The sequence below is a fragment of the Thalia democratica genome, chromosome 2 (genome assembly GCF_965202585.1).
Source record: "Thalia democratica chromosome 2, ktThaDemo2.hap1.1, whole genome shotgun sequence".
Classification (NCBI taxonomy): Eukaryota; Metazoa; Chordata; class Thaliacea; order Salpida; family Salpidae; genus Thalia; species Thalia democratica.
The window spans coordinates 64,838,971-64,851,138 of NC_139166.1; the positions used below are offsets into that span (position 1 = coordinate 64,838,971).

Below are 12,168 nucleotides of genomic sequence, written 5' to 3' on the forward strand. Positions count from 1 at the left end.
TACTTTTCATACTTATTAAACAATTTTAATATTTTATACAACAAAACCATAAAAGATATACGTTTTATCAAAAAAGTTAAATAAAACTATTTATGTGCACAGTTTTCCAATGATTTATTGTGCACCTAATTTTTAGATGTTATTTACTTTATTTCTGTAAGGACTGTAAATGAATGCTATCACAATTCATATTTACAAAAAACAATAAACCTTTATTATTTTTAAGTATAGCTAGGAGCGAGGCAAGGATGAAATAGTAGAATATCAACAACTACAAAATATCAAACTATTAAAAACTGAACCTACTCAAGCTCTTTTAAAATTATATAGTTATATATATAACTAAAGTCTTAATACTAGCCTGAGTTTCTCAAAAAAAAAAAACTAAACTAGTTTGATTTAAAAAAAATCAAACTAGCCTGATATAAACTGAGAACAATAAACAAAAAGAGGCTTAAGATATCTTGAGTAGCCTGATAATTGAGTGTGTGGCAACCCTACTAAAATTAAAGATTGATATAACTAGACAGATGCACTTTGATTTACAAAAAATAGATTTCACATGAAAATAGATTTCACTGGGTTCAAACGGTGTTGAGCTGGAAATAAGAAAATATTATTATTGATTTTGTAAATTAAAAAAATAACTTTTGGTGAGTAACTTGATGAGAAAAAGGTCCTTTATGCCAATTTTTTGATCATTGATTTTTTTTCATGTTCAATAAACTATACTAAGAAAACCAACACTTGTACTTAACAACTTTTTTTTAATTAATATACTTTAAATAAAGAATCACCATGCTTATTTTCTCTTTAATTACAGCTAAGTATATGTTTCATAAGGGTTAAATTCTTTTTAGTTGAACTTCTTTTCAATTTCCTCTTTTTCAAACTCAGTCATTCATATAGACAAAATTATAAAACTCATTATTTTCTCTCCGTTATTTTAAAAACAAACTTTTAATTTTTTTACAAAACTTTTTTACAATAAAGCAACCATTAAAACAGCAAACTTTTGAACTCTAATATAGAATTATCATATTGCAAAATATAATTCTATTTTACATTAAACATCATCATATTACTAATAATAACACTTTGATTTTTTTTTCGTAAATATTTTTAAGAAAAAAAAAATTCTATTTTACTAGATGCTTATGGACAACTAATAAAGAAAAGTTTTTTATAAAGTTTTCAAGGTTAATTTGTGATTAGTGTGAATACTTGATTACGTTACATACTGTAACAAACAAGAGTCTTTGAGAAACTATTAACAACAAATTTAAAAAAAACCTGGTAGATGAATTATTTAAAAAGTTTTGAAACTTTGTACATTACTATTATACAATAATGCATACAATTATATATATAAATATATATATATATATATACATAATGATTTTTGGTGGACTTTTTAGTTGCAGCCTTAGTGAACATTTCTTGGGCATACAAGATTCTATGTTTCCCAAACTTTGTGATTTTAAGTGTATAAAAAAATCAATTCTATGGGTTGTCACAATAATGCATATTGTATTATAAATAAGCTTTGTGAGTGTTTTCTAAATGACAAATCTTTAAGGTTTTTTTATAAAAAAGGTACCTTTTTTAAGATTATTTATTTCTGGATAAATATTAAAATAATAGTTATTTCATAGATAATAATTAAAAGTTAGTCTGCAAAGGAGCAGGTGAAATTATACATGATGAAACTTGTTTGCCTGCCTTTTGCATTTTTTTATTGAAGAACAAAAGATAGGCTCCCAGAAAATTTGATCCAAGATCCTGGTGTACAGAAAACATTATTTATGAAGCCATACTTCACAAATATTTATATCCAGGACAAGACATTAAAAGGTAACCGTGGTGTGAGATTTGATTACCGAAAGGTTCTTTGTGCACCAGGTCCTAGGACAAAAAATTTTGAGTCTTCATTTTTGGTGTTCAACACAGGTTAATGTCTTGTCAAGGCATAATATTAGTTGTTGAAGAGGGGAGAGTAAGTACTGTCAATAGACTACTAGAATGGCAACTAAGAAATATTATATGAGTTTTTTAATGACTAAAACAAGTTTAAGTTATGTATTAGTTACCTAAAAGAAATCTTGTTTTAATTGAAACACAAATATTATTTATATGTATGCAATTGTCATGTAACATAAAAAACTCCCTTTTTACAAAACAGTAGCTCAGCTGACTACAATTCGTGCTAAAATGGCAATTTACGGTTGAGTTTGAATTGTTTAGTCATGTGATTTTGAAAAAAAAAATTAAAGTTTAAAGTAAATATTTCAACTTGAACGATACTAGGTAGTAACTTTTTGTTATATATACTTGAAAGTTATAAAAATGTTTTTAGATTTTTTTAAAGCTTATTGTGTTAGAAATTAGTGATTACATTATTTATCTTTTAGTGGGTGGAAATCATCTTTAAGTAATTAAATTTAAGCTCATTAAAATTGTTTTTATCTTTGTTTTCCCGTTTATTCCTGAAATAAAAAATTTATGATTAGTTGTATTGCTTTTTGAACTAGCCATTAAATTAACACATTAATTTATTTCAGTTAAGTGTTTGCTGAGCATTTATAAAACTAAATCCAAGTTTCATATACAATACGTTTTTAGTAAGTCTGATACTATAAATAGTAAGGGATGAAATGAAGGGTTTCAAAATAAGGGAGCGATTATAAATTAATATTATTGTAAAACTTGACTTTGCTTTGTAAAAAAGTTTAAATTTAGGTAGGGTATGTACCTATTTGGAAAGTTGAAAACGTTTAATATTATAAAAAGAATACTACATAAAATGCAGTTAACTTATAATATAGTATTGTTTGTCACAACGACTTACCTAATTTTTAGTATGTTAATGGTTTGAAATAACACATTAACTATCTTGTTAATTAGAGTTATGTTTTTTGAATAAAATTTCTGCTAAAATTTTTAAACTATAAATAACTTTTGAATACTTATAGTTTCTACTTGAAAAAAAATTGTTCAAATCAAGTATTTTTTTGTTGGTTTAATTTAGTTTGATCTAAATAAATTTTAAAGCCTTAATAATAATAAATAGATCAAAAATATATTAAGACACTAATTTATCATTTTTAAATTAGTTTTTGTAGCCAAACAATGTCCTTAAGATTAGGTAATGTAAGGATAAAAATATTTGAAAGTTTTTGTGTTAAATTTGATTTTTTTACAACAGATGTAACTTTAATGTTGATTAACAATACTTTTTTTTTTGTTATTGGTTTATACTTTGTTTGGAAGAGCATTACTAGATTTTATAAATTATAATGTGCATAGTTTGTATAAGACTATGTACTGTAAATACTTAATCTTAAACATCTATTAGAAAATCCTTTTAAAGTATTAATAGTTAACATTTAGCTGTCTTAGTTTTTAAAACAAAAAAGTATAGCTATATGTTTTAGTTAAACAGTTTTTAATCAAGTTATAATTTGTGACTAACTATTTAATACCTTTATCCTTATAAAAATACTTATTAACTGTTTGCATTTAACCAAATACTTATGATATTAAATTTCAATTATGCTTAAGTAGTGTTAGATTTTTTAGAAATTTTAGTTTTAGCTGTGAAGTATTTTTTTTTTATATGCATACTTTTAAAGCTTAAATAAAACTTAATAAGAAGAATATAAGCTTTAACTAATTAAACTTTTAAAATGTAAATATGCAAAAGATAAAATATCAGCATTAGTATACAAGCAAATATTTTAAAGATCACATTTATATTGATACTTTCTTTAGTTTATCTTTAGTAAGTTATTTTTAAATGTAGATTATTTTTTTTATAATAAAGAGAAACTTTTTGTTTTTATTAATCGATTTTTTTCTTTATTTACTTGACAAAAAAAAATGTGTGTATTGTTATGAAATTAAGTATAAAATCTAACTTTAATATTTTTAAAACTAGTTTTTGTATGTCGATTGTGTTTTTAATCTGTATTTAGTAGATACTACATATACTATCTAAATTTTTAACAAACTTAAAGTTTAATAATGTTTTCCATATTTAGATTTATTTTCTTTTGTTGGAAGTAATTTTCTGTAGCTTTTTTTATATAAGAAATAGTTGTTAGTTAAGTTTGTTAAAGTAAACTCTATAGTTTTAACTCAAAAAAATATTTGATCTTCGAGTCGAATATAATCACATTTTTGTTAAACCACCTAAAGCTTCACATATAATCATTTAAAAAGCATTTTTTAGTTGCAATAGAACAACTTAAAGTTTGTGGTTTTAAATTTTATACAGCTATATTATAGAGACAAAGCACATGTTTGATGTTGTACATGTATGTATATATATTTCTTTGTGAAAAACAAACATTAAATGTAATAGTATACAACATAGTAATTACTAACAAACATTAAATGTAATAGTATACATGTAAATGTATATAGTGTACTATGTATAGTATAATAAATTAAATATTTGTAATTAACCTCTCTAAAATTAACTAAAAATAAAATAAAGATACAAAAATACAACTTAGTTTTCTGTTAACACTTTGAACAAAAACGTATTTTACTCATTTTAAAATTTTCATAGCTATATTTCACTGTATTTCGTAAAAAAAACTTAAAATAAAGTTTATCAAAAAAATACTAGTTTTTTTTAAATTAAAACATATATTTTATTTTTCTGATGTATTTTACTTTTATAAAATTGACAAAGCTCCAACATAATATAGAATACTTCAAACTCCTAATAACAGTTTTTAACAATCAAAAATGGGAAACATTACTTCAAAGCTGTTCGGTAACAAAGAAATGTTTATTGTGATGATCGGTTTAGACATGGCAGGCAAAACCTCTCTACTTTACAGGTACTACATAACTTTTTATTTTATGTTATGTAACATTTATTATATTATAAATACGTTACGTTCGTAAAAAGTTTATCGTTGTAGAGGAAGTCTAATGTTTTTCTACCATTGGAAAAAGTATATATATTTATAATCATATATTAGTTTTATTTTTATTATTTTTTAATTATTAACTAACGCTGGCAAAACTGCCCTCCTTTACAGGTTTATATTTTGTTATCTATTTATTATTGTTGTATTAGTAGACGAATCAATATTATTTATTGATTTGTACTTATTTACTACCGTATATTTAATAATAGTAAAATCATAGGTTCATACTCGGCAAGCTTATAAATACCACGCCTACCATAGGCTTCAACCGAGAAGACTTTACTTACAACGGAACTGATCTTTACTTTTATGAAATAGGTGGTCTGGAAAAAGTAAGGGGTTTATGGGGTGAATATATAAACCACCCCAACACATTCAGAGGTGGCACTAATCCCCGTGAGTTTTATTAGTGACATATGATTAACTTGCCAGTAAAATATTTTAATAAAAACATTAAGTTAGATATAATTGAAACATTACTTAAATTTTATAGAATATGGTTTTTGTTCACAGCGGCAAAATATTTTTTTCTAACACGATTGCTATCACAACAACTATATGATTTAAAATAAAAACAAAACTTGAATATGAAAGCACTAACAAAAAATTTTTGTAAATGAAAAATAATAAACACATCGGTTTTACTTGCACACCAATGTTTCTTATAACTTAAAATGAAACATATATTTTCAGATGTAGTATTTGTGGTCGACTCAACAGCCAGAGATCGAATGGATGAAGCAAGATTTGAACTGCACAGGAGTGTTAACAGACCGGCTACTAAAGATTCCATCATACTTATATTTGCTAACAAGCAGGTAGCATTTGATTTTACAATTTTATTCAAACAATTCTTATAGATCCTTTTTTTTTTAAATTCAAAACTATATAAAATATTATAGTTTTTTATTTCTAAAACTCTGCTAACTTTGTTTTATATAGTCTGAAGCAGACATGTTAAAATGCTAAGAGTTACTATGGTAATTTAGCAATGAAGCGTAAAAACTTTGGTTTGTTTTAAGTTAGTAATTTCACGCTCGAGTACACAAAGCATTGCTTTTTAACATGTTTGGTCTGAAGTGTTTTCATAAAAGTAATAACAATGCTAGTGTAACTAAATTACAAATTATTTTGCTAAGCACATGCTTTTAATGTGTTTTAAAAAATACATGCTAAAGTTGTTATTAGCATTATGTAAAAGTAAATAAAATAACGACTTAAAGTATTCTATGTTTAGAGAAAAAATATTAAAAGCTATGTCTATTAGTAAAATAAGTATTTATTATAAAATTATCGAGAATATAAACCGAATTCATGTTGTTTTTTTGTTAAGCTAATATTTTTGAAATGGTTGAAAACTTTTATCAGATGAACAAAAATATTCTTTTCATCGCCCGAAACATTTAAAAAAATTTGATATAAAACGTGTCCAATGAAGTTTTTCCAAGCCTCAGTAGAACTTTCTTATTCTTATTTTAATTTTTGTGATCTTAGGATCAACCCAACGCGATGAAGTGTGACGAGATCGAGGAGAGATTAGAAGTTTCAAAATTCAAAAACAGAGTTTGGAAGTTGCAACCTACCAGCGCCGTTACTGCAGGTTTGTTACAAAAAATATTTTATAAATTAAAATACAACTTATATTAAGTTACTAAAATTGCTGTTATTAGAATTTTTACTACATTTAAACTTGATTTGTTGTTACTGGAAGTTTAATAGATTAAAAATTGTTATAGTGTAACGCCTCTGGCTATAAATTAAATTCAGCAAACGAGTTTTCTTTAATTAGGGTTTTTTTAATTTGTTTACTTTCTAAATTGCCGCCTTATAAACAAATGATTAGATGTTGTGGCAGCTCAAGCTTGACTTTTCTATGTGCTAAATTGTGAGTATTGTTATTAATCTCTTATTTTTAGTTCTGTCTCTTTAATTGATATATATTTCTAATAAAGTTAATTTTACTTTGGTTTTGCATAAATTTGAATAAATAAACTTTGCTGTTAATAAAACTAAATTGAAGTTATTTGTACTTTGGTTTTACATAAATTTGAATAAATAAATTTTGGTGTTAACACTTAATTATATTGAAATTATCTGTAATTTGGTTTTACATAAAATTGAATAAATAAGCTTTGTTGTTTATAATTAATTAAATTAGCAAACAGCTTCTTGTACTCTTATAAATCTCTGTAAATTACAAACCAACTTTAAGTAATTTAAAATAAACTAGTGGGCCACACCTAACTCTTGGTATAGCACAATGAGTAACAGATCCAAGCCCATTAAAAAGGATAGTATGTTCTCTAAAGAGAACATACATCATACTTTAAACAAGGTCATCAACCCCGAAACTCGCTGCAGCCAACGTATATAAACAGAGGGATTAACAAAAGGGGTGTTGACTCACACTCTTCGCGCCGTAGCCAACCTGGTCCATCAGACCAACCACAAGCAACGTGCGAAAGATAATAGGTTTAAACTTGATTTGTTGTTACTGGAAGTTTGGTAGATTAAAAATTGTTATAAGTTTAAATTTTAAGTTTAGTAGTCCATGTACGTGCACTTATCAGTTGTGAAACAATTTCGTATTATTTATATAAATTGTTCGTTTTTAAACATATTATAGTTGTATCTTATCAATAATACCAGCCGTTTTTTAATTTACTTTTATCTTTTCTACCCCGAAAGATATGAGCATAATGGTGCTACACATTTGCAGTTTTAAACTTAAAATAATTACTAAGCAGTTTTACTGAAGGTTTTAAGTTATGCAAAGCTTTGTTTGAAAATTAAGCTAGTTCCTAATTACTAAGTACATTATTACTGTTACCTTTTAAAAATATATTTATTTACAAAAATAAATATTTGAAGTATTTGTAATACATATTAAAGTTACCGTATGTTTTTATAAATTTAAATTTAATATAGAAGTTAGACTTAAGTTTTTAAAATTTTAATTTAACACTTACATATACCTTATAAAATCTAAAAACAATTGCAAAACTATAGTTTTAAATTGAATTTTAAAAATATAAGGTCATTAAACGTTTTTATTTTAAATAAGTAAATTGTTGTTGTTTGATTTTAAAATATATATTATGATTATTAAGAGAAAATAAAATAATAGCAAAATACAAGCATTCATTCTAAAATTGTTGAAAGAAAAAACTAACTACCTTTTAGTTTTTTTTAGAGTATTTTTTTTCTAAATAGCTAAATATTTATCATTATCAATAATTTTGCAGCCGGTATCGAAGATGGCTTCTTGTGGTAGACTTCTACATTTAAAAAAAGATAGAAATAATAATAAAAATGAAAAGAAAGCGTAGCAGAAATTTATTTAAACTATATATATTAAAAAAAAATATACGAATTAATAGTTTATTTAAAATATTTCTAAAATTTACTGTGTTATAATTATAACAAATAAAAAAAAGGCACTTTGTAGTTGTATAATTGTTACCTTGTTTTATATATTTGAAATAGAAATTCAGTAAAAATATAAAGAAAATTTACTTAAAAGTTTTTAACAATATGATTGAAAAAAAATTGTGAACTGATATTTTTTGAAAAGTATTTCTGAAGTTTTTTTTGTGATAAATATTTTAAAATCTAATATATATATAGTTTTATGGTTGCTTTTTTTTACGTTATTGTGTATACTAGTTAGTATAGAAAATAAGTTTAACTAGTGATAAAACAAGTAACAAAACGATATGCTCACTATGAAAGTAAAAACTTTATATGAGTTATGCAGCAAATAAACAACCTTAAAAAACATTTTTTAAATTCTATCAAAATTTAAGAAAGTTTTTTTTTTTAAAACAAAAAGGCTTGGTAATAAAAAAGTTTACTTAGAGCAGTTTGAAACACAGCTATTAAATGTTTTTTGTCAATGATTTTGTTTGGAAAAAGGCTAGTCGGTCTTAGAGCTACACACCACTTGATTGTAAAAACTGTTTTAGGCTATAGTTATAATACTCAAAATAAAACTGTAAAAATTAAATAAATTTATATTTTGAAAATTAAACATTATAGTAGTAAATTCAAGCACAAAAATGGTTAATGCATTTTTTAAAACACATTACTGCCAATATTGACCACAGAACCATAGTATTAACAAAATCAAATCTGTCTGTTTATCAACTGTTTTGAATAAATAAAAATCAAATAGGATAGAAATACATTAAAATTATCGATGTCTAATTTTTATAAATCTGGCCGTAACCATACCGGGATCCATCTAAAAAGTAAGGATTGGCCGGAAAGAGATTCGATTTTGATTTTCTAAACATAAATAAAAACTTAAAACAAGAGAATTAAAGTCTATTTAATCTTTTGACAAATTTTGTTTGTTAAAAAATAGCATAGTATTTTGCTAGTTTTTATACTTAAAAGTGTTTTTAAAAGTTTTTAATATGTACAGTTTATAATAAACACTGAATATACTATTAAAAAATTTAGACTTTTCTTAAACATTTTGAGTTTTTTTAGCTGAGCAAGTAAATTAAACTAAAAACCAAAAAAAAAAAAATATTAACTTAAGTATATACAAATGACACGATGTTGCAGTAAAACTTTTCGGTAAAAGTTAAATAATCGTAAATAAAAATAATATGTAAAACAGTATGCAATAAAACAAGCTACAATTAAAGATTTTATTTCAACAAGTTCTGTAAGTATACGTCAGTTGTGCAAAAAATCTTTGGTCAAAATGTAGTCTAAATCGTATTTTAAAATTCAATAGTAATCAAAATATTCGAGCTTAATATTTCTACTCGATTTAGCGTGCTGATCGCAGAAAATAATAAAACTCCAACAAGCAACCAGTGACTAATTACAAAGTTGGATCGCCTGTGCTCTGCTTAGATTTGTTTTCATTTTTTGTTTACAATAGCTTGTGGAATGATACTTAAACCTCTACTGTTTCAGGGAACTTTCAACTCAGCTTACTTACCGCAAGATATTGATTTTGGTCGTTCTCTAAAGCAAAATGGTCGTTCTCTAAATTGGAGTTTAATAAGAGATACAGAAGTTGTACCAGTAGCCTGAAAGTTTCCCCACCTGACGGCGCAGTTTCCACGACCCCACAGGTCGTTGTCGGCATCGTGCGATGAAAACTGCGCGTAGTTGTGGAGCTTGAGTGAATCGTGACTTGTTGGGTGAAAATTCGCAAAACTCCTAAAGTGGTTGTGAATCAAAGTTGTGTCTGTAACGTGTTAAATACTTTGTTAAAAAATGTTGATTTGTTGGATAAGTGGTTTTGATGATCACGTAACAAACAGTTGTTGAAGTTTCAAAAACACGTTGTTGAAGTTTAAGTTATAATATTTTAGTGGAATTAAAGTTGAGTACTTAAAAAAAATCTATTTTGTACAATTTGTTTAAATTAATCCGAATACTTTAATCTGGTAGATCACTAGTATTAACTTACTTTCGAAAAAATACCTAAAAAATGCTTAAATGGTAAGAATGTAGTTGTACGACCTGTATTTTGAAATACAAACGTACTAAAACTTGAAAATAAATATTGAATTGTTAAACACCTTTATTCTACAATTAGATAACTATTAAGGTTTTGATTAAATTTCAAAATTTATTGTTTACTAAACAGTTATATTATTTTAACTACAAAAAAATTATTGACACTACTAAAACACCAGTTAAAAATTTTATTTAATGATGGATATTAACTTTTATTTTTATAACATGTTTAGTTTAAAGTGCAATTGTTAAGAAACTTAACATGAGTCAATTGTTTGACCATTAGATTTATAAAAGTTTAGAAAAAAAAAACAATAAAGAACTTTTATTAGATTGAAGAAGTATAAAGAACAGTTAAAATTTTCTTCTTGTAATTTTGCTATTGGGTAAATTGAAATGAGGTGGTCAGTTTTCAGCAAACTATAACTTTTAAATTATCATGCAAAGAACCTAATTTAAAACAGTACGTTTATCAAAAAATGTTAGTCTAAAAAGAGAAAATAATGATTTTTATTTTAGATTGTTAACATTAAAGATTTCAAAAATTAGTAAATTAGCAGAAGCAAAATTGTTTATACATTAACAAAATTAAAAATAAGTAAAATAAATTTAAAAAACAGAGTTTCAGAACATCGAAATTGATATGATCATGTTTGAAATGGTTAAGTTTAATATGATCAACTTTTATTTGACAAAGTGTAAAATGATCGCGAGTTAGAACTGGTAGCAAATCGTAAATTTCAACAATGATTGATTAAACTTAGAAATATATATTTTTTTTAAAATACTAACCTACGTTACCAGAAAAAGAATTATTTTTAAACGTAAGTCTGTAGTTATCTGTACTATCGGCTATTTTGAAGTTTCTGAAAAAGGTATATAAGTTATAGATATAAGTTCATCGAATAGTTATTAAACTGTTTTATGTTACACCTACAAAAAAATCATATAAAGTTTTCTTCATTTAAAGTTATCAAAAATCTTATCGTAAACTATTTAATTTTCTCATAGAGTTATTAAGAAGTAGAAGTTGGATAGTATTTAACTATAACTAAACAAAAACTAATCTTTTTTTTTATCTTTCTAAACAAATTTCTCTAAAATATTTAATAAACATTTTACAGCTTTTGTTTAAAATATGTTGAGATCATAATTATCTTACCTACAAAGCAACTAAATATTAGTATAAGAAAGTAAATAATAACTCCGTTACTACAAACAAATTATAAATTTATAAAACTATTTATCATATCTTCCTTTCTAGGTTGAAAAATATCCTCGGCTATCTAAACAAATGTGTAATTACTAAACTAAGATACGTTATTTACATTTTTTTACATTCTGTTTTATTATTTTTGTAGAATTAAAGGTCATCTTCTAAACTTTTTATGAAATAAAACTTTTGTGATCCGTTCGTACTAGTTTTGTTTACAAAACTGTTTAATTCACTAAAAAAGACATATATAAAGACTTAAAAGTAAAGTCAGTGCGCTTTTATCACTGTAAGACTTTATTACACTTTTAAAATGATCGTAAGTAGTTTAGTATTTATTCAGTTCTGAGAAGAAAAAACAAACGTTTACCTTCTTCTATTGCTTATGCAGTACTAAATAAAAAATAAATAACTGTTTATTTACAAATAGTGAATCAGCACAGTAGAGTACCCTAAAAGTTATAAAAGTAATAGTGTCGTAATTAGTTTTCAAACATACAGTAAAAGCCAATATATTTTAGGTTAAAA

At 24.6% G+C, this 12,168-nt stretch overlaps 1 protein-coding gene across 1 annotated transcript; it reads left to right on the forward strand.

The window, feature by feature from the left end:
• The first annotated feature begins 4,755 nt into the window (after positions 1–4,755).
• Positions 4,756–8,217, forward strand: LOC145828863 (ADP-ribosylation factor 6-like). The gene is made up of 5 exons (XM_082936609.1): positions 4,756–4,850; positions 5,164–5,339; positions 5,637–5,761; positions 6,438–6,543; positions 8,189–8,217. Exons 1-5 carry the CDS (start codon positions 4,756–4,758, stop codon positions 8,215–8,217), a joined length of 531 nt encoding a protein of 176 aa, XP_082792735.1.
• Positions 8,218–12,168: the final 3,951 nt, after the last annotated feature.